Source organism: Aythya ferina (assembly GCF_964211825.1).
Source record: "Aythya ferina genome assembly, chromosome: Z".
Lineage (NCBI taxonomy): Eukaryota > Metazoa > Chordata > Aves > Anseriformes > Anatidae > Aythya > Aythya ferina.
The window spans coordinates 14,951,830-14,975,826 of NC_140299.1; the positions used below are offsets into that span (position 1 = coordinate 14,951,830).

Below are 23,997 nucleotides of genomic sequence, written 5' to 3' on the forward strand. Positions count from 1 at the left end.
AATTATATAATTTATTTTTAGAGATCTCAACTGTGATAGATTCATGACCTGCTTAATCTATGTTGTTACACATTTATCCTCATTATCAGGAAGTTTTGCATAAGGTCTTACATGAATCTTCTCACATGCAGCCTAAGCCTATTGTTTCTTCTTTCATCCATATATTTATTGTCTTATTTAACAAATGCAAAACCTTTCAAAGGCTGATCACAAAAAATGAAGTCCTGGTCATAATCAGACGAAAAGTGATAAACTGAAGAACGATGATAAACTAATCACTACAACTGAACACAGTGTAGAAAAAAAAAAATCAGAATTCAGAAAAATCTGAAGACAGATTAGACCACCATCCCTCATTGAAAATTCACCAAGTGAGTCAAGAAAAGGAACTCTGTCCCCAGAATGGCATGCAAAACAGAGGGGTCTGCTGCCTACAGGTGTGTAGAGCTTACTATGTTTCAACTACCTACCTCCACCACGGTTGTCTTGGCAGCTTTGCACATTGGCTGGTTGAAATTTCTTGCAGTTTTCCTGCAAAAGAACAGAAAATGAGTAAATACTAAAAGTTGTAGAAGTACAGACATTTCAGAACTAAGTTACATCAAGTATCTCTGTAACATGAACATCACAAATCCTTCTGCCAAATAGCTAGAAGAATAATAAAAACAAGAAGGAAGAAAAAGTACTGTGGAATTGTATAAGATGCATATGAAATTACATCATATTTTCCTACATTGGAGAGTATTTATTACAGCTCTTTTGACTTTTAATCAGCACTTTGTCTAATTGAAATTGGGTATGCTACTGATATCTTCATTTATCAGATTCAAGAGAAGCAGCAAGCTGAGCTGTGTACAAGGTACATTCCCATTACTTCACCACACAAAGAATGAATTTCATCTCCACGGGGGAGTGAGCACAGGGCCTAACAACCTCCCAGATCCCACATATGCCTTCATAATTTAGACTAGGCAGCTATATGGACTTTGGCTAACACTTTGCATGGTAGTAAATTTAATCCAATTCTCTTGATTAAAAAAGCTGTGCCAGTTTTGGCACTCACTCAAGACTCTGGCATTCTTCCTAAGTATTCCCACACCATATTTCTGTTACAAGGAAAAAGAACTTCTAGGAAGTAAGGTAAGACATGGTATGTATAACTGCACCTGGATCATACTGGACACAAGCATAAACAAGTGACCCATTGCAGTGCTTCTGTATTTTCCAGAAAACAAACAAAATTGTAAGGTATAACATGTAAGAAAAACAAACAAACAAACAAAAAAACATATATTGGTGGGGTACCACTTATTTTAATGGTAGAATTCTGTTGTGGTTTTTTGTTTGTTTTTGTTTTCTTTTTTCTTCAAAATACAAGAAAATAGAGTTCCAAATAATTCAAGACCTTTTTTCCTGTTTCCACACAAATATTTTTTTCCAGATTATCCTTGTTTCCCAACGTCTTTTGCACCCTCTTGTCTAACGACCATACTTATCATTACAACCCTAATGAACTTTGGCATGCTGCTGCCACCTCGTGGCTTTGGGGAAGGAAGAAAATGGAAACGTGTAAATCCTCATCTGCCATGCATTTAGGACCTAATGCAAAGACCTACAGAATGCAAACTATACCCCAAAACATGTATCTTGAGCAATCCTGTTTTATTGGCAATACATGGCAGCTGTGAAGTCTTTAACAAGAGGCTGCAGAAGGCATGATTTGTGGCTGCATGAACACAAATGCAAGAATAGGTTTAGTTTGTATATTAGGAAAAATGTCTTCACTGAAAGGGTTGTGAGGCATTGGAACAGGTTGCCCAGGGAAGGGCTTGAGTCTCTTGATCTCTGGACGTATTTACAGTCATGTAAACATGGTCCTTAGAGCTGTAGTTTATTGATAGACTTGGCGGTGCTAGGTTAGCAGCTGAACGTGATTTTGGAAGTCTTTTCCAACCTAAATGATTCTATGATTCTATTAAAAAAAAAAAAAAAAAAAAAAAGCCTTTGAGTTTATATCCTTTTCTTAATGTTTGAATGCAGTACTAGAAGAAGTCATGTAGAGAAATATACCCTTAAACTAGGTAGAGTATAAGATGAGAAGAAAAATATAATTAAAATAGCAGGAGAATGAATACAGATGGGATAAGCAGATGTGGAAACAAAGAATTCAGTATTTCATCCCAAGTGACTTTTTTTTTTTTTCCCGAAGACCTTTTCAAGATTGTACTGGTTAGTCTGCCAGTAAAAGAAACCAATATAAAATTATTGTCACTTGAGGGGGGAGGTACTAGAAGCAACATTTCAGTGTCATATGAAGAAGAGTTAATGGGCTTGATTCTGACCCTATTTACAAAAGCTGAAAGTGCTTTTTGGTTAATAAAATGTTTCAGTAGTAGTTGTAGTTTACGAGATGAAAGGTATTTTCTAACGGGTACATCAATCCAGAAGAAGAAAATTCAGGAATACTAATCCTACTTTCCAACACAGAATAGCATTCTGGTTTTTGGAGTTTGAAAAACAAAAACTATCTAGCAAAGGCTACCTTCTCATTTTACAATAGATTTCTAGATATCTAGACACTGCAAGCATATGGATTCCTTTGTTCCAGCATTAGATTCATAAACTGATCCAAACACATGGCAATGTCTTTTCCCCCCACAGACAAAAGACAGCAAACTAATTCACAGAGAACTAGAATAACCAAGTACATCCACCTAGTGCTGCCAAGCTGAAAGGACACTTTAGCTGTTTGATGAATTTATGTATTACAGAACCGCTTGATGTGTGAAGAGATGACCTGACGTGGCTGGCTGTGACAGCAGGGGGCCTAACACAGGACATCCTCTTCACTGCCCTGTTCTTTTGTCAGGAGTGTACTTTTATGGGCACCAAACCACACCTCAGACTGTGTGAGAGTATATTGGGCTAGACAATTCCAAAACTGAATACAACCAGATGAAAAGGAAGTGCAGCCAAATCAGGTGGAATATTCACAGAAGCAGTGAAGCTGCCTGCTGTTGCTAACAAAGCCCCATGGAAGCTTTAAGATCCATGCCCCTGCTAAGCAAAACCAGTACCTGCATCAGACTAGCACAGTGAAATGCTCAGATATACACCCTTACAGCTAGCACAGGAATAAGGTGAAGTTATTTCATTATGTTTGAGGGAGTTTGGGATTATTTGTCTTGGTAATGGTGTATCGTATTGAAGAATGAAAGAGCTGTGATGCAAAACTGTCTGCTCACCGTAAAGATGCCTGAACAAAAGTAATGACAGCATATTGTATAGAACAAATGCACTAGGGAACCTGAAGTCACATGAAGAAAACCCTGTTTTAAAAGCTGTTTCCTAAAGGAACTAGTGCCATTCAGGATCCCAAGAAAACCGTATAGCTTCATGCAGGAGAACAGACAAAAAATTCACACTGGCCTGCATGATTCTAATAAGTCTACCTGAAGTATATCCTTTATATTTAAAAGAAGCTCTTAGCTTGAGCGTGACTAACAGTTTGGCAGTTATTCCACTCCTATTGGCTCAGCAGGTATCAGAGTCATAGGAAATTAACTATAAATAGTGCCACACTGTTGTGAAAGCAGTGGCAGATGCCAGTAAATGAAGAGTCTACATCTATCTTGGCATACATTGGAAAATAAAAACAGAATTTGCATAATAGAAGTAAGTATGGAAGGGTCACAGTGACAGTGACTACAAATCCAGAATGTGTCACAATGCCAAAAATAAATTTTCCTTTCTATCCTGTTGATGGAGCCACCTATAAAGCAACTGTACTTTTTCCCCATTTTTATCCCCATATTTTTCAGTTGCTTCTTCAACACATTGTTCTTCTCAATACATACAGTCAGACTACATTGTTCAGACCCTTCATATAATAAACTGCAACTGATTGTTATAATGCTTACCTTTTCATCTGATAGCCATAAAACAAACAAATAAAAACCAGACATTAAACATAAGCAAACCTCTTCTGCTTCAATTTAGGACAAACCAGAGGACAGATGTAACTACCGAAATAAATGTTATCACTAGTGCAATGCCCAAGTTTTTCACTATAAAAGATGTTTAAAGTCATGTGATGCCTCTCCCTACACCACTGAGATCAAATAGACTTTAAACACGCTTTTCTGGGGACAAAATCAAGCTTTCCCATTATTGACTGGTCAGGAGACTGACTCAACTCCCTTCTATTCTGGCATATATGATACTTGTGTTAGCCTTCAGTCACACAAGAAAAAGGACCCAAACTAACACAAAAACTGACAGGAACAATGTTACTACCTTTCTCCACAGATGATACTACGGCTATGACTCTCCTATACATTATTTTTAACTACCAATATTTTATTGAACAGCTGTATTTTAATTCTCAGAAGTCCTTAGAAAAAAAAAGGGTTGTTTTTTTTTGTTTCTTTGTTTCTTTGTTTTTAATTTTTGATAAGTGTGATAAGTGTAATTTGACATTAGGGAAAGGCAATATGAATTAAAATGAAATCACTAAAACTTTATTTTGTCATCACACACAAGACAGGATTCTCCTTCACTTTCATTATCAAAATCATTAAAGAATCTTTTCCAACTGATAAACAAGTCATACCTGAAAATGATGTTTCCTGCACGATCAGCCTTCCATGCCTTCACAAGAGCAAAATCTCCTGTAATTGACTTCTCGAGGATAAAGTGACGACCATCAAACTCTCGCACCTACAGAGGTAAAGTACACTATTGAGATATAGGTTTCTTCAAACAATCATCTTATGTAATTTTCATTTTACAAGGTTAATTTTACAGACTGTTTTATCTGGTCTTTTTGCACTATGTACAATTCTATCTGAAAAACTGTAGCTTGTGTGTGTAGCCACAGAGCTTGTAATAAATCCCAGGCTTATCCCAGTGTGTGTTTAGTGAAGCATATACAGAACAGAACAAGATACATATTCCTGCTGCTCCATCTACCGGTATTGGACATGCTTTTTGTTGTATATCTACTAGCTAATTAAGAATCAAATTGCTAAAGCAGAACTGTTGAAAAGGTTCCTAATGACTGCTTATCAGCAGAAAAACCAAATTTAAATAAAGACAATTTGATACAAAGCACTGAATTCAGATCATCTGACAGGCTGAATTTTGTTTTGTCTCCCTTTATGATTAATATTTGTAATGATAGTGTTCATGAAGCCTGAATACTAACTGACAAACAGATACTATTTTAACAGCTGCGTAAAAATGAAATGCATTTTTGAAGAATAAATTCACAATTTCTTCTAACCAAGGTAAAAATTCTTCTGATTCACTGACAAGCTCACTCATAACACACTTGGGCTTGGGAAGCAGGTGAGTTACATTCCATGCAGAAAATTAAGTCTAAAAAAGTATTCTGGCAAACTTATCACTAGGTTTTCTCATACATGGTTGCATTTTCTTTGCAGTCACAAGTAAAGCTCACTATTGAACCACTGTATAAGGCAGAGGCAGAATTGAACCCGAATGGAATATTCAATATGCACAAACTCAAGATATATTTTTTTGTATCCACCAGATTACTGATATGAAGTAAAAAGTTCAGGACTTTGTTAGATCTTTAAAAGAAGAATAAACAGACAGCAATGGAGTAGACAAAAGGAATTCCTCTTCATGTTATTAGATAAATTTTAAGAAACATGAGGACATTTTTGTGCTTTTATGTATCCAGTTAAATCCACCAAAGAGAAGTTAGTTGGACTAGGTCTCTGCCCTCTCCATGTTCTCTGTCAAGGAGCCTGAAACTATCCAAGATCCCACAGCCACGTGTGACTTCCTCAAGAACCTGTTCTTCCCCATCTTGCTTTTATCAGTTACAGGGGGGCAGGAATGAGCAGGGGGAGGAAAATTATTCTACCTGGTACTATAGACATACTATTAATCCAACATACCAAGGTTAAACACATACCAAGGTTAAACTTGGTATGTTGGATTAATAGTATGAAATAGTATGAAATTCAGTTTTCAAAGCAGAAGGCATCCTGAAAACAGATTTACAGATCTTACCTCCCTTGGCTGGCTGGCAATGGCAATGGTGCCATCTGTATTGTATTTGATAGGTGCGCCACCTTCCTGCACCAGTGTCCCGTAGCCAGTACTGGTGTAAAACGCTGGGATTCCTGCTCCTCCTGCTCTAATACGTTCAGCGAGTGTACCCTGTGGGAAAACACATTCAAGAGCTAGTAATTTTGTCTAAAGTCATATTAAATTTAAATGGCACTTTCCAAAACAGAAACATAGCATTTATCTTAACATAAATATTTCAGACCCCTGTATTTCCTTGCATGTTATTAATTCACTTTATTGTTCACCAGTGTACATACATAGACTGTAGACCTACCGTTGCCATGAAGATTTACACAGCTTGTCTATGCAGTCCACAAAGCAAATCACATGACTAAGGAGTTCAAGGTCTTCTGGATGGAACTACTGAGCATGAAGTAGGAAGATGGAAAAAATGAATTGCAAGGTGATAGAGAGGTGAGATTTGAGGCTTTTGAAATGTGAGAAGTGACAAGTGCCTGGCTATTTCCATGTCAGCTGACTGAACCACAGAATGGTTTGGATTAAAGGAGAATTTAAAGATCACCTCGTTCCAATTCCTCGGCCATGAGCAGGAACACCTTCCACAAGATCAGGTTGCCCAAAGCCCCATCCAGCCTGGCCTTGAATAGCTCCAGGGTTGGGGCATCCACAACTTTTCTGGGCAACCTGTGCCTCAACTCCTTCACAGGAAAGAATTTCTTCCTAACATCTAATCTAAATCTACCCTTTTTTAGTTTAAAGCCACCTCCTGACAAAGAGTCCCTCTCCAGATTTCCTGTAGGCCCCCTTTAAGTATTGGAAGGCTTCTGTAAGGTTTCCTCAGAACCTTCTCCAGGCTGAACAACCCCAACTCCCTCAGCCTGTCTTCACAGGAGAGGTGCTCCAGCCCTTCCTTTGTGCCCTTCCTTTGGACTTGTGCTAACAAGTTGAAGTCCTTCTTGTGCTGGGGGCCTGAGAGCTGAATGCAGGACTCCAGGTGGGGTCTCACAAGAAAACAGTAGAGGGGGACAATCAGCTGCCTCACCTCATGCTGCTTTTGATGCAGCCCAGGATAAGGTTGGCTTTCTGGGCTACAAGCTCACATTGCCAGCTCATGTCGAGCTTTTCTTCAACCAACACCCCCAGGTCTTTCTCCTTGGGGCTGCCCTCAATCCATTCTCTAGCCATACTATATTGGTGCTTGGGATTGCCCTGGCCCAGGTGCAGGACCTTCCACTTGGCCTAATTGAACCTCATGAGGTTCCCACAGCCCCACCTCTCAGGCCTGCCCAGGTCCTCGCATCCCTTCTCTCCAGCTTGTTGACCACACCACACAGCTTGGTGTCATAGGCAAACTTGCTGAGGGTGCACTTGACCCACTGTCCACATCACCAAGAAAGATATTAAATAGCACCGGTCCCAAATACCAGCCCCTGAGGAATACCACTCATCCCTGATCTCCACTTGCTGTTGACTGCAACTCTTAGAGTGTGACCATCCAGCCAATTCCTTACCCACCGAGTGGTCCATCTGTTCAATCCTTGTCTTTCCAATTTAAAGACAAGGATATCATGGGGGACAGTGCAAATGCTTTGCACAAGTCCACGTAGGTGATGTCGGTTGCTCATTCCCTGTCCACCAAAGCTGTTACCCCTTAATAGAAGGTCACCGGATTTGTCAGGCACATAAGCTGTCGCCAGTCACCTCCTTATTTTCCATGTGCCTTAGCATCGTTTCCAGGAAGATTCATTCCATGACTGGGTATAAAAGGATATTTCCTGTTCATCCCTGGGAGTCTTAGACACAATCCCAAGAGATTGAGCCCAAGGGACTATTTTCTGTAAAATCTTTATACTGTAGCTTTGCCTAGAGACTTAAGTTAATGGCTATTTCAAGTCCAAAAGCTTTGCATCACCTTTGGAAATGCCTCCCAATAACATGCTGTAGGTTTTAAAGTTATAGTACCTATTTTATAAAACAAGTTCCCAGTGGAACACCAATGCTCATAGGAGTAGGATCTCATTATATTCCAGCTATGGAGGTACCTTGCCAGTGCTAAAAAGTTGTATATGTTGGATCATAACACTGTAGACTAACTCACTGAGATTTAACAAACAAGAACAAAAGACAATGTATTCTAAACATCATCTCAGAAAAAAATGGTCTCCTCTTTTGTTTCTTACCCACTAGATGGCAGACACTGCATACACAACTTCCCCAAATAACACACCACAGCTACCATCAATCCAGGGATTCTCTGACTTTTTTCCCCTTATATGGGCCACAGCAGTAGGCCAGCCATAGTTCATGTGTTTTTCTGTCACCCAGGAGGAACTACCAAGGACAGACATTGTACAGTAAAACATATTATATATGTTTTACACACATGCATATATGTGTATATGTATGAGTGTACTTATATTTACTTGAAATGAATGCAATGTACCATGCCATAACACAAATTCACACAATATGACCAGTTAGATCTTAACAGCGCAGTTGCAGTCTACAGCTCATGACCCTAACTTGGCAACTGCCATCTTTCTCTACTGCACATCTGCACAGAGAAAAAACATTAAGAATACAAATTAATTTAAAAGACCACTTAAGGAACATTCAAATCAGTATTTTAGATGAAAATAAATCACCAGTCTTCTTACCTGAGGTGTAAGCTCAACCTCAAGCTCACCAGATAAATACTGGCGTTCAAATTCAGCATTCTCTCCAACGTACGATGATACCATGCGCTTTATCTGCTTAGTCTGAAGCAGAAGACCAAGTCCAAAATTGTCAACACTGTGTAGAAAAACAGAAGACAATACTGGGCATTTATAACTGTTTTGTTTTATGCAAAGTATCTGATAAATTTTATGACTTAACTAGACAGGACAAAGTTATCTTCCCCCATTTCTGCCATAAGGAATTGTAGATTAAAAAAATAATGATAAATTACAGCTTTAAGGGGGAAAAAAAGCATCAAAGCTAAAACTGAAATGTAGGAGTCTATTGCTCACACCTCTTCTCTTCGAGAGCACTGAAGAAACCCAAAACTTCATTTTTAATGACATTTCCTATGTCACAGCTACAAATATGGGCTTAACAAGTGCTGTTATGCTACATACATGCACCTTTAAAAAGCTTTGCTAACTAAGAAAGACTCAGACAAGGCACAACCTGGCTTTTAGTAAACAGAGACTTATTTTTTTGTTTGAACTCTTGCTCCCTAGGGAGAAGACCAGTTAAAGTGATTGTTTAGCAGCTCAAGGAGAAAGGTGCATTCACATTTATAGTGCTGGATTATACCCAAAGCAAGAGAATATTTATATTTAAATTTTCTTACTACAGTAAGTATTCCACTTTCTTATTAAGAAATTACCTACTCCAGCAACATTGCATTGGACATTAAAATTGCAGTCAAGATATTCTTGTCTGTCACAATGCCAGCTTAAACTGAATGCCAAAGATAACAGATGTTTTCCTGTGCCAATGCTTCAAAATATTCCTAAATTCTAATGTCCTAAAGATGGTCTTTGTTAGTCTTTATCACTTTCGTGATTTTTGCCAACATGTATTGTGTACTGGTAGGACAACAGCATACTTCAGGTTTTTTGTGACAATATAAAAACGGAAATAAACAGAAACCATATTACAAATAAACATTTCTTTCACATTCCCACATTATGCTGGATATCAGCAGACTGGTACATGTGTGTGAAGCTCCTCTACCTCTGTGCTGATCTCTGTAACATGAGTGGAGAACTCAGACCCTCCACACACAACATGGGAAAGATGCCACAACCCAGAGGCACCTCACAAAAGTGAGGTGTATTTGCTAACAGCTGTCTCAATTCAGTAAAACAAGATTATCCACACAGCGGAGCATAAGAAATACTGAATGAGTGTTCTATGAGAAACCAAAGCCAGTACCCAGCACACTGTACTTAGCATGCAAGTGTTTACAATATAGGCATCCTACTGAAAACACCACTCCTGAAAAAGATTCCAAAAACTTGTCTGTATTTTCTAATTACATTAATTGCTTTAATGAAATATATCACTTCCCAATACTAATCTCACACTCTTAGCATTCTTACATGATGATGTCTACAGTACTCTTCCTTCTCTAGATAGTCAGAAATGAACTCTTTCCACTAATGACCACATGAAGAAATTAATGCATCATACCACTTTCTTTTATACATTACCCAAATTATCATTAAGTATATCCCCTAGCCCTGGTATGGCAATGGGGAAAAAAAAAAAAAAAAGAGTACTGATGCTGAGTGTGCCTAGTGTTATTTGTTTTGCACAATGAATAGTATAGTTCAAATGAAATAACCCACTGGACCTCATTCAATTCATATTAATACTCCACCCCTTAACATTCCATTTTACACACCTCAGTTGTGACCTCCTGGCATCCTTTCAAAAGGCCAGATTCAAGAAGTTAGCACATCAGTCTTTATTTTCTAACAGAAAAGCAGTAATGGTGAACATAATCCACATGCTTATATATTTTTATTCTTAAATTTAATTCTGATTAATTAACTTGGACCAATGCAGTATTCCTGTTGTGGTATATAATATATAGTATTTCCCAGCATTTACTGTTCAGACAGCTCCACAGATCAATGCAGAGCATAAGCTTATCTCACAGTGGCTGTTTTTTCCACACACTGAGGCGTTGAAAGTCTAAGTTTCAAGCAGAATGAGGTGGCTTAGGGGATGCTTTTGAATTCTTCTCCTAAGTGATTAACCCAAATTCACAAGAGTCCAAGCTGTCTCTTCTCCAGGCTGTACCAGGCCCAGCTTGCCCTCCGTACAACAGCACAACTACCCTCTTGCTTGCCAGCACTGCAGCATTTGTTGCAGTGTTGCATGCAAAGTGAGAAGGGGCTGAGCAGAGCAGTACCAGGACCAGCTATTCCCCCCCTATCACAGTGCTCGCAACAGCTGCAGAGAGCAAGATGTGCAGTCAGAAAGACTTCCCAGTTGCATGTATAATGAGAACTATTTTAAGATTTGGCAGCCTGCTTCTATGCATACACAAGCAATTTGGAAACGATGCATGAGGAAGTAAAACAAAATTCTCTTGCATGATTCTTCAAGCTTACTTTTTGCTCTGTAGATGTGAAGAATTTGACTTAAAAAAAAAAAAAAAAAAAAAGCTTTCTCCACTCTCTAACTCTAACCTATAAAAGAAATCCAGCTCTGATGCAATACCATACAATGTCAAAAGTGTTCCAGCATGCCAAAGCCTTGAGAATAAAATCTGTGCCACATGGAAACAACCTATATTTCTAACTCCCCACAAGAAAAGATTCCAGAGGCTTGGAACTAAAAAAGCTGAGAACAGAGTAAAACAAGAAATCTTGTAGGCAAAGAAAGGGATTAAAAATAAATAAAAATACAAGCACCACAATTTGCTTTGTTGTGTCAGTCAAAGCAGGAAAATCCTTCTCAAAAGAAAACCATCAAACCCCGATTTATTATTATAAAAGATAATAATGAGCAAATATAACAGACCAGATAATATCTGACAGCAGTTTAAAGGGGTTGTATAACTAGAGTACTGCACAGTGAAAGAAGGTACATTAAGTAACAGTCTGCAGAGCTTTACTGGGGGCAGTGTATTTAACTGTCTACAAACTGGAGTTTGCTACTCCTGTGTATCATCCACAAGGGTAACACAGCACTTAATGTTTCAGAAATTTCAAGCTATCCGACAGAAAGAGGCAGACACGAGATTTCTGCATGCAAGCAAACTTGCACATGCACATAGGAAAGGAATTGCAGCAGAAGGCCAAAAGCTAATTTGTAATGGTTATGAAGATATTTCTGCTTCATTTCACCAAGACATCTACTCTCTGCTTCCACAGGCTAAGCAGCAACTACTGGAGCATATAGTCCTTACGCTCTGGTCCTTAGCAGGACTCTGAATATCTTCATGCAAGATCCCATACAGATATGTTTGCTTCTCTCATGTACTGCAGGAAAGTATCACCTCTCAAATAAAACTCTGTGGTTACAAAACTCCCTGTGAGAATTAAACAAAAAGTTATTCTGTCACATTCAAACCAAGGTATTTCTAAGTCACTCTTTCTCCATATCTCAAAGGAGGTCAATTTATTCAAAAATAAAATTGCAGTGAGGATCTGTCACAGAGCGCACAGGCCATGCAGCCTTTTTTTTCCTAGCACAATGAGAAGAGGCATTCTGCCTTCAGACAGTCATGCTCTGCCTGCCTGCCACACAGAATTACTTCCATTCCCAGGGATTTCATCTTCAGAGAAGCAAAATCCAATTGCTGTTACTCTTCCTATATGTTTATATCATATGTCAATTATATGCAACATGCATTCAGGTTTCCAGCTGAAAAACCCTCTTTCACGGACATTGTATAACCTTTCAAGCACATCAGCAACCTTTCGTGCACATTGTTTTTTATTTCCCTCCAAAATCTCACTTGGAACACTTCATCCTAATTTGTTTTCTGTGTTTGTTTTTTTCCTTATACTAGAATATCCTAAGAAAACAAATTTCCACACAATTGTCAAAAAGCTGTTATCATTCCCCTTTTCCCCATGCTTTGCCCTTTATTTAATATCTCTATTCTGGAATTAAAGTAAAAAATAATTTCTGATTTAGGGAAATTTCATTAAGTGTAACTTTTTTGATTGTTTTAGGGAGATTGTTAATTGCTTGTTCTTCCTTTCCATGTTCTACTGCTTTCTTGGTCTTTTTGTTTTGGGCACAAAAGTTGCTTTGAATTTTTAAGCTTTGTTTATACTGAGAATGTTATCCCTAAATATCTTTCCTGCAGGCAGTGCCCTTGCTATCAGATAATAGCCATAAGAAGAAAAATCTTTCACTGAGGGAATGGAAAGAATGCATCCTGAAACTGGGTTCAGTCCCTTAACAATTTAAACGAAGGTGAGTGTAATAAAAATGTGTTGCTCTGAGCAGGAAGGAAAGAGGCGTGGTGGAAGTTGTTACAGCTTTTACGTATACTGTCAGAAGAAGGAAAGTACAGAGACAGAGAATGTTTTCTTTTACCCTCATAGCCATCAAGATTTCTTTTAAGTTTCCTGTTCTATATTAGGATGAAATCTGAATCTATAGAATACATGAAATGAATACAGCAAAGGAGATCTAACATGACACTGATCAAGAATACAGGTGACCCAAATTCACGGTCTCTGTTTTGCCAATGCTGACCGGAAAACATAATCACAATTCAGCAGGTCTTGTTGTCCAGTAATGAATTCCTTTCTATTGTTTTGTCCCTCTCAGACTTACAAAATCTTCCTGTCAAAAACCAGTGTCAGGCTTTTGTAATAGAAAACTAGCCAAAGAAGACTCCCAGGTAGATCTAGCAAATCTCAAATACACTTCAAATAGTCTCGACAACATGCCTATGTTGCACTCCAGATAAAGGTCTGAGAACTGCAAACTACCTTTATTTCCTTGGAGTCTCAAATAAAATACATTCTACAGCATCACAAGGAAGATGAGTTCATGAAGTTTCCAAGCTTCACACACCAACAAGCCCTACACAGCCCAATGAAGCAGGTAACAGAAATTTGCATTATTATTCAGACAAAAAGGCAGAGTTGGGATGTCACACTGCTCTGGCAAGCCATGAGATGGCTTTTCATTCCTTTAGAGTAAACAGTGCTAATTACACTCTCCTCTCTGCCTTTGTAGAGACATTTACATGTACCAAAGAAAAGCACAAGTATATGTATAAAGGACTGGCTGCTCTTTCTGTGAACACTGGAAACTGCTAGTGAGCATCATCAGTTAACTCCACGGCTTTGTTCTATGTCTCTTAAAGAGAAGTTTTTCTCCGTTCTTGCTGCACAAGAATTCTCCGGGACCTGAGGTGGATATTCCTTGAAGATCTCACCAAGACCAGAAGTCACTGGATATGAAAGGTTAACGTGTATGTTTGGGTTTTGTAGTATAAAAATATGCTGGCCAAAGAGGAGCTAACATAATGACATACCTGACCTTCCTCCTCCTACAGTCTGGAGATTGGAAGGACAGGAGGGCAACTACATCATCCCTGGAGAACACAGACTGAGAAAGAAAACCATGTAATAAAAATACTCAGGCAAGGACTGCCCTCAAGCAGAAACTAGAGTTTCTTGAAACTTGCTGTTGCTGCAAAAAAGCATACTTCTCTTCGTCCTGTTATTTTGGTTATTCCTTCTGTAGTCCCAAGGTTTCTGACAGAGATATTTTTCTAAAGAGTGCTTTATATGAAAACACTAGTCAGCTTCTGGAGATACATGAGCAGTCTCTCTCTAGGCATTCGGCAGGTCACAGCGTTGCACAGCTACGCATGAAACCTGATAATGTACAGATCCGTTCCAGAGCTAGAAATTTTCCTGGCAAGAGGCTACAAGTGGGAGAGAGAAATAATTTCTTCCATCTCTGTCCACTTAAAAGAGGATTCATCTAGTCTCTTTTTACTTTGTAACTTTAACTTTACAGTCCTCAAAAGGATCTGCTCCAAGTTACACAGATCATGTCTCCCACTAGGTCCACACTTCCAGGGGAAGCCCAGGTAGGCTCCCAAGCTGAGAGCTATGGACTGACCACTGTCTGTTTGTCAGTAATACAGCCTTAAAGTTGCATGCTCAGGGACTGCCCTAACTACAGCATGAAACTTGACCAACATGAAAAAAGGCTGAAGAAAGCGTCCAAGTTCTTAGTGATGCACATTCACAGCCCCACAAAAGTCATCAAAGTGCAATCCTGCCAGCATCAGAACATGACCTTTTGTGCAGAAAACGAGTGAATGGCCTTTGCCAGAAGACACCTAAGTGCACGCAATCAAGGATGAAATAAATGTGGGCACTCATCTAGCAGCACTTGATGTCTTGCATTGTCCAGTCATCTAGCTGTAAGAGCATGTCCCACAGTAATCCCTTACACATTAGGTTAAAAGATTAGTGAGGAGCCAGATAAACCAATATGCTGGTTTTGCTTCTTTTCTGTCCTGCACTACCAAGAAAGTACATGGAGAATGAGAGGAACATGAGGGGTGGGGTGGGAATCAACTAGCAGAGAGAGGGAAACTGTAATTTTTTTTTTTTTATTTCCCTTCTCCTAGGACATTTTTCCATCTAAGAACTGGTTAATGGAAGGCAGAAAAGAGAGGTAGAATCTATCTTAGGGAAGATAACAGAGAAGAGAGGAGGAAGAGAGAAGTATTGGAGCTTCAGTATGCTCAAGCACTCCCAGTCAGAAGGAAGAGGCAGGACAGAAAGCAGGGCAGATCACAGGGTCCAGAACCCATAGCATCTGTCTCACCGCCTTTTTTAGCCCATGGCAAAGGACAAAAAAAAATGATGCACCGAACCTCTCTCAGCTCAGCAGACTGACACTGCCCCTTTCACTCTGAGGGGAAAAAGATGAAAGCAAAAGGAGCCCATGGTTGCTGAAATCATGAAGCCCTGCTGGCAAGCTATCAGCATGACTGAGCTTTAAATTCCCTCCACTCACTCTACACACTGCTTGCACTGCACTCTTCTCCCTCCACTAGTAAAGCCTTCTTAGGGAAACTCCATCCTCTCTGCTCCAGTAACTCCATTTCAGCTTCAACCTCACAGCAAAATAACAGTATTGTTCCTCTGCCATCCTTCCTTTCCATAAAAAAAAGATGCACCACTGCTTGTACGAATGACTAGTGCATATATATATGTATATCTGCCAGGTCCATCAAAATGCTGTGAAGGCAGACAATTTTTGAGAAAGACAGGTACTGCACATTGGAAACTTAGGTCAGCAGCAGGGACTCCTCTCTCCATCTTTCTTTTTGCTATGAAGTAGCATATCATGTTTCTAATACAACAAATAAAGCAAATTCCATTCAGAGCTTTTAAAATTTGCCCTATTTTTCCTTTGCAGTGAAGTTAAATAGTATACACTTAATCCATTAAATATTTGAATTTCATCGTGTATGCATCATACTTCCTATCTCCTGGCTGAAAGCTAAGTTTAACTTTTATTGACACTTTTCTAAAATGAAGTTGACACAATTCTTCAAACACACTGAATTCTTTACCTACTTGGTCCTCTTCATTTGTAATCACAACCTGCAAGTCATCCTCTGAGCTGATTTCTCAATAGTTCTATGTAGTGCAAAGTTTAGTACAACTCGGCCTGCCAAAATCCTAAATAACCTCCGCACTAAAATTAGCAAGATGACCTGGTCAGATCTTGAGTGATTTGCAGTTCAAAGAGGGTCAACAATCTAACGGTTGTAATAAAGCATCCAAATAGATTCTTAAAAAAAAAAAAAAAAAAAAAAAAAAAAAGATTAGAGGAAAAAAGAAGTAAACTGCCCCAAATATTCATCTTAACACTAAAAATAAATTACAGACCTTTCCCCCATTACTGTGGCAACCTCCCATATGCAAGAAAGATAAGAGTCATTGGTGACCTTGTGTTTCACTTGTGAAAGAATGTTTGAGATATTCAAAGAATTTCTTATATATGCAGAAATTACATCACAATGTAAGATCTTCTGAGCATTATTTTGATTGTATCTTTGTGACATACAAGCTTTCTTCACACTCTTCCATAAACTTCTTCAGTTACATTTTTCACTCTGAATCAAGTGATTGTCACTTTTATGATCGTTAGAAGTACTCAACACCTTATTGATATTTTACATGGAAAAATTTCTCAACTTTCTGTGAATTTGGGATGCGACTTCCACCAGGAAACTTTTTTTTTTTTTAAAAAAAAAAACATAAAAGGAAAGAAACATATACATTAATATACAAGGAAGGAATTAGGGCATAGGAATTACATACACAAGAACAAATAGGAAGTCTATGTCAAACATGGCACACTTCGCTCAAAGTAATTACAGACAAACAAGATAAATTTTATCTATGTTAAGGTTTATTAAACCTGCCTTAAAAACAAAATATTTAATTGCTAAAACTAGAAAAGTACCTTTCATACTTTTGAATTAATATGGGGTGCACAGTCATACAATGAGTAACTTAGTGCACACAGGCACATTGACCAAATATTTATCACAAGGCTATCTTCTCCTTAGAAATGCATAATATCGTAACATAAAAATAACTTCTCCTAAATTAGCACAGAAACTAAAGGTTTAAAAAGCTGCTAATGCCTTCTTAGCTGATAGCTTGAACCTCTGATAATCTGGCAGCATGCGGTCAATCTCCTTTAAAATGGTCACCCAGGTGATTAGTAGTTAAGATATATTAGCTGTGACTTTTCTATTTTTACTGTAAGTGAAAACCTACTGTTCAATACTATTGCATTCAAAAAGAATGCATATTTAAATCTCACAAGCAGACAAAACTCAGAGAGAAGCAGACCATTTGTAACAACAGTCAGACCACATGTGCAGCTAGTACAAGTAACTAACAGACTTCATTTTTACCTAGCACAAAGTCAGTCTATTGAGGTAGTACAGACAGAATAAAGGTGTTCATCTCAGAATGTGATTATACCCAAAATTAGTTAACCATTTCACGAAGCATAATTAATGAAAAATAACAATTTGGAGCCAATTCCTTAAACTTTCATTTTAAATATTTGGCTTTGTTAACTGTTAATGACAAGATTAGTTTTGTTGCAACACAGATCCTGAAACAATAGGCCTGTAAACCTGCAAAATGGAAGCTTTGGTGTAAGATGACCTGAAATGTCCAAGTCTACTATAACCTGGTCAGTATGCAACAGGTACTATGAAGTCATGGTGCAGATAACAACAGCCACATGCAAGAAGGTACTGTTTGTCAATCACAGCTATGTTGGGAATTCACTGAGTCAAGGTTTAAAATAAGGGTGCACTGATGTATATGTAGCTAACCAAATTTAAACAATGCAGCAAAGACAAAATAAAATGGATTCTAGAAGGTTACTGAAATAGAATCTTCTAAATTTAACGGGCATGTAATCATACATTGTAAAGGAAATACTTAAAATATGAATAACACAGGCAAAACAAGTTATAAGGGAAGGTGTGAGAGTATGCATTTTAAAAGCACACCTGCCCACCATAGTACCTTTCAGTATCTCCCATGGTTCACAAGCCCCAGTTTCACCCGCAGCACGTTGTGTAAATAGCAGAGATATGGAATATTTGTATTGCTTCCCTTTCAAACGCTTTGCTTTGTTTGGCTTGGCAAAAGAGTAACTACTCTTAAATATGCCATTTCACTGGCTAGTGCATAGCTTACGCACTACAGAAGCGCACAGCAACAGGCCGTGTGTTGAGCAGGATCATATTTCTAACTCAGGTGCCCAAGAGCACCTCATACAGGACTGTACATCCCCTCCCTGGCAAGGCTTTCACAGCTCAAAACAAGGACTTGACCTGCTAGCAGCCATATGAACCGAGGAAGGACATGCAGGAGGAATCTCCTCCCTGTTGCACTGTAGCACAGCACAATAAGGTGTGAATTTGTGATCACATACTCCTCTGAAGTTGTTTCCCCAGAGTGCCAAGCATTTCTAAACTTGGCTGAACCTCCTCTCCAGCTCAAAGAAAGGAGTTGGTAAGAGTGCGACAGGACTTCCTCTTGCTCTCTCCTAGATGCAAGTGAAACGTTGTCCCCCTTGCTGCTCTTTAAGTCACAAACAGATCGCTCTGTAAGAACATTTTGTGGTTCACACATATTGAAAGACACGTGACTTAATCCATGTTGCTGCACTGTTCTCTAGAAGAGGCTGCCTGTCTGCATACTTGGCTCCTTCTCTGCTCCAATTACAAGTTGCCTTCTAACCCCACTGCCGGATGAAAAAAAAAAAACAAAAAAAAACACTAACCACAGCCAATTACCTCTTGTGTGCTGGAAGAGCTGGAGAATAGAAAGCAGTTGCAGTCAGGAAGATGAAACACAGCAGGGTATTAGCTACAGCACAGCACTCAGCACCAGAGCAAAATACTGAATCCTGAGGCATCTTGGAAAGTGGCAAGTTAGTCATTTCACAAAGTACTTGACATCCCAAGATTAAAAAAACAACTCACCCTTTGAATACTAGTGCTGCAGGGCATATGAATGCTCTGCTATTTCAGTTTTCAAATCTATTTGTTAGTATTGTGATACTTGGTAGTATCATTATGCTTTTTGCTATGGTATTCTAAGATGTTTAAATGGTTTCACTCACTGTGATGAGGATTTTGACTTTATTATTGACAACATCTGTGATTTGATTCAGATGTCAAACCCTATCAAATTATAGCAGGCTAAATTCCATATAATAGTTAAGAAATAAAAACAAAAGATGAGGCCATATTCTTAAATTAATTTCAAAATAGACAATACTGTTTAATATGAGATTAAAACCAGGCTTTTTACAAGCTAGCTTTCATGAAAAACCCAGATGTTCTTGGGCATTTTCAAGTCATCTGATACCACCTACAAGGAAAGCCTTAGCACAATTGCTGCTCCAACAGCCCCTCAAAGGTAACAACCATTAGCAGGTATACAACAAGAAATGAGGATGCAGGTCTGAAGTGCCTTTAAAATCTGTAGAGGTGGAAGCCTGCACTGGAGACAAATTCAAATACCAACACTTTGAGTATGCCTAAAAGGAAGCACAGATCATCATACTTTTCTGTGAGGTGTTTATCAGACTTCCATGAACATTCATGGAAAACAAAACGTTTGACACTAATCTCCCCAGCTTCAAAGATCAAAGAATTTTCAGGGCAACTCTTTCAAGCAAAATTAATTCCAACCTAATACAGAATTAGTGAACTGAACAGTTTGAGTTGGAAGGGACCTTAAGGAATACCCAGTTCCAACCCTGCCCAAGGTAAGGACACCTTCCACTAGAGCAGGTTGCCCAAAGCCCCATCCAGCCTGGCCTACAATACCATCAAAAATCTTGGTGAAAGATTTTTCACCTGCTAGGTGAAGGTTAGGTTGGGCATCAGTCAGCAGGTGGTGAGCAACTGCACTGTGCATCACTTGTTTCATACACATTAGTAGTAGTAGTACAGTTATCATCATTATTATTGTTATTATTTTCCTGTCTTAATAAACTGTCTTTATCTCAACTCACAGGCTTCACTTTCCTGTTTCTCTCCCCCATCCCAGTGAGGGAGGGGGGAGGGTGAGCAAACGGCTGCATGGTGTTTAGCTGCTGGCTGGGTTAAACCACAACAATATTCTATATTATAAAATACAATACAAAGTGTCTGCTTCTGAGTTCCATTCCACAATGCTTCTCTTTTCACATTTAAACCTTTACTTGCTAGAAGCATCTATGCACTTACTCTGTTGACACATATGCATGTCATTCAGAAATAAGGGTATAAGGAAAGTGATTGATCTCTTCTACATGATTGATCTTTCATAAATTCTATCTCTTTGTCTCCTTTTTAGCATCCAACAGAAATTGTTTTCAACAGGATAGTGAAGGGTTTGAGTGTGACTCCCTATGTGCTAATGCAAATTATATCCATTACTATGCATGCACAATGGCAAGCACGAGGAACTGGAAAAAAATAAGATTAACATATTGTGAACTTCAGCTGCCTGGATTACATATATAGGAACAAATTTTCTTCTAAAAGCAATAAAAAATAAATAAAAAGAGAACCACAACTGTATTTAATTAAAGTAAACATAAAAATAAAACTGGTGGCTTATTTCTATGGGGTCCAAAGAACTCAAACGAGAAAACAGAAGTGAGAACCTTAGCAGAACTAAATATCTCTGCTATATCTAGCAGAACTCAATCAGTACCTATGTGACCTTGTATCAAACGTCGGAAGTTTTGTGATGCAGCAGGAGGGCCACATACTTTGCCAATTTAGTTGGAAGTGAAAACTCCAACTAAACTTCACTATTGCCATAATGATTGCTCAACAGAATATTCCAAAATTCGTAAGATTATATATCTGAGAAAAAAAATACTGCCTGATTTTGCTCAACACATTTTTTCCCTTACAATATCAAACTTTTAAAGAAAAAACATTTTCTGAAACACTTTTCCCTGTTACCACTGCTAATTTCAATCTACAGGTTGGTATTATCTTATTAACCAGGAAACAAAGCTGATAACAGTAGATAACAGAAGAAAGTACTTTCTCTTGTTAATGTTTAAATCTGAGTTTGAAAAGGTAGTGAAAAAGACCACATGGAGATTTCAGGTGTTTCCTTGTTCTATGACCAAGAAACCATGTCTGAAATATTTTAAGTGAGAAGAGACAATGATTTGCAAAACATATTTTTTTTTATTAATTATTAATTGTTATAATTGCTACTTTATCTGTATTTTTTAATTATATTCTGTTTTTAAATCATGTTAATTTCAGTCTAGTTAAAACAGACTGGGATACAAAACCATAGACGTAGGAGACCATAGGAGAGATGTAATGACACAGATGACAAGGGCACAAAGCATTACTGGATAAATCAAACTTAATTCACTTCTTTGGCAAGGCTGGAGGAATTGAGGAAGCAGTGTTTGACATCTACGTTCATTTCACACTAGGAACCAAGCTCTTCATACCCAAACAACCTTTCTGTTTCTCATAAACCCATCTCTCCCTTATTCTGGTGCAAGTATCTCGATGCACCTTTAGCAAACTTTTTTTTTTTTTTTTAAGAGGGCTCATCCTAAACTCCTGCCTTGTGAAACAAGAGTGTTTTCACAGCTAGATCTACTGGGGTTATAGGATTATACACCCCAGGTGGTAAGCAAGCTGGTGTGTGAGCATGGTGCATGAGCATTCTTACCCTTTTTTTCTTTTCTTTTCTGTAATGATGTGTAATTTCAGCAATTAGAAAATCCCAGGTTAGTGCATTTTTTTGTGAACTACTTAATTTTGTATGCTGCATTTGACAGGAAATAGTAAATGAGGATTTTTTATGGTTTTCAATATTCTTTAAATCCACAGTGAACCAAATTATACTGAGATTATTTTGTTGCTGTGGGTGATATTTAATATGATAAGTTACTGCACCAAATTTAGGGCTACCTGCATATGCTACTCATCCAACATGCTGCAAGGAGCAGAACATCCATCTTATTGACCTGGCAAATTTCAAATACACGTCACTACATTCTGCATGTCAGAATTTTTATTTAATTTTGTTTCTATTCCATCAATGCGCTTGTGGCTGTATTTCTCTACATGAAGACTGTTAGGTGTACTAGATGAGCAGCTTGTGTAAAAAAAAAAATAACCATAATGAGAAGCTGGGAAATTGCATGTAAAAATTATTTTGTCAATCTCACATGAATTTCTTAATGGGCAAATATTTAACAAAATGATAATTTCTAGACTCACAAAAAAAGTCTCTCCATTGATTTATCATAAATATTCTCTATTGTTGTGGGGTTATTTTCCTCCCCCCCTCCCCCCCCCCCCTTTTTTTTTTTTAAAGTAACGGAGCTATAATAAAATTTTGTCAGAAAGCCTCAAAATGTAATTAAAAATTCCCATCTCGAAATTTACAGACACACAAATGACTGATATTTTCAGTTACAATCAACCGGTTAAATATATGTAAATATACGTAATTGCTATGTTCTACAGCAACAATTGCTCCCAGACAAATCGGGGTATATATACACACAGGACTGTACTCTCTGGACTCAGTCCAAAAATAAAACTGACACAGCTATTTTTCATACTGATTTTTCATTTTTTTTATATTATTTTTTCATGTTAATTTTCAGACACCTTATGATGAAAAGCAGTATTTTTTTAAACATACCAGCCTTCTCACATGAACAGAATTAAGCCACAAATACACGTATACCTACCCTGCATTGTTACTGACAGCTGTAATTCCCTTTACTCCAGTCTTCAGCAAACCCCCAATGAGGTTTTCAGGAATCCCACACAATCCAAAACCTGTGTATAATGAAATAAAATTGAATATGTCACAAGTGTTTGAAAAACAGTTTAATCAGAAGCACTGGTTAGTTAAGTCTTTCCTGAATAGAATGAGCACTTTAGATGACTAAAGAAACCAATACTTCTGGAAAGCGTGGTGTGCCCTAGTACTGTAATCTCCCAGTCACTGGATGCTTCCCAGTTTGGATTAAAGCAATTTAGCAATATTAAAGCAATGAAGATATCAGATACCTGCTCATATGCAAACAGCCTTTGGATAAGGTCTCCAAGACCTTGGCTATCCTGGTGTGTGTCCTATCCATGCCCTGTGCCCTTATACACATTACTCCTCTTTTTTTTTTTTTTTTCCAGGCAACTAACCATCAGTAACAATGAATGGTTAACATTGTCAAACAAGAGGAGCAAAGAGTTCTCCCATACAGCATAACCTACAGTCAGTGATAAGAATCTGGAAATCTTAAACTTCTGGGTAAGACCAGTAACTGGAAGCACAGTAACCCAGATCTCCACCCAGGCTGAAGCACCTCACACCCCTGCCTATTGTGCAAGAACCTCATACTCCTAAAATGAAGTATAGCACATTTGAAGCACCAGTCTTACTCTTAATACTATGACTACTAGCATTTTACTTGCAACCATTGCATCTTTTCTTTTGTTCCTACTAAACAACAACAAAAAAATAGACAGTAGTAAGGCAAAATGATAAATAGGAAGAATTATCATTTCTTTGCCTTACTACAGATCTCTAGTGATGTTTCCCATGTTTTACAACATTACATTCACTACTCTTCTTCAGTACTAAAAATCAGATATGGTACGTTAAATAAAGAGACTGCCTTTTCTTTCAGGAGGTTAAACAGCATGAAACTGTGAAAAACATCTAGAATATTTAAGAGCTCAAGTCATGTTGAAAGCCAGTATGATACAATTTCTTGACTCTTCTGGAAATATTACACATAACCATTCAGTATAACTGAATAATAGGTAAGTTATTTTGACTTCCAACAGTCAAACAGCTCAGGTGATTTGTTCAAGGTCACAGAGAGCCAGCGAAAAGGCAA

The 23,997-nt window shown here is 38.1% G+C and overlaps 1 protein-coding gene across 1 annotated transcript in view; it reads right to left on the reverse strand.

The window, feature by feature from the left end:
* The window catches only part of OXCT1 (3-oxoacid CoA-transferase 1), an 86,551-nt gene that overhangs the window by 59,366 nt on the left and 3,188 nt on the right, over positions 1–23,997 (reverse strand). The window contains exons 3-7 of the mRNA XM_084503408.1: positions 22,843–22,933; positions 8,721–8,856; positions 6,043–6,192; positions 4,613–4,719; positions 467–531 (exon numbers count right to left, since the gene is read on the reverse strand). Coding sequence (XP_084359534.1) covers positions 467–531; positions 4,613–4,719; positions 6,043–6,192; positions 8,721–8,856; positions 22,843–22,933 — 549 coding nt within the window. The remainder of the gene's footprint in view (positions 1–466; positions 532–4,612; positions 4,720–6,042; positions 6,193–8,720; positions 8,857–22,842; positions 22,934–23,997) is intronic.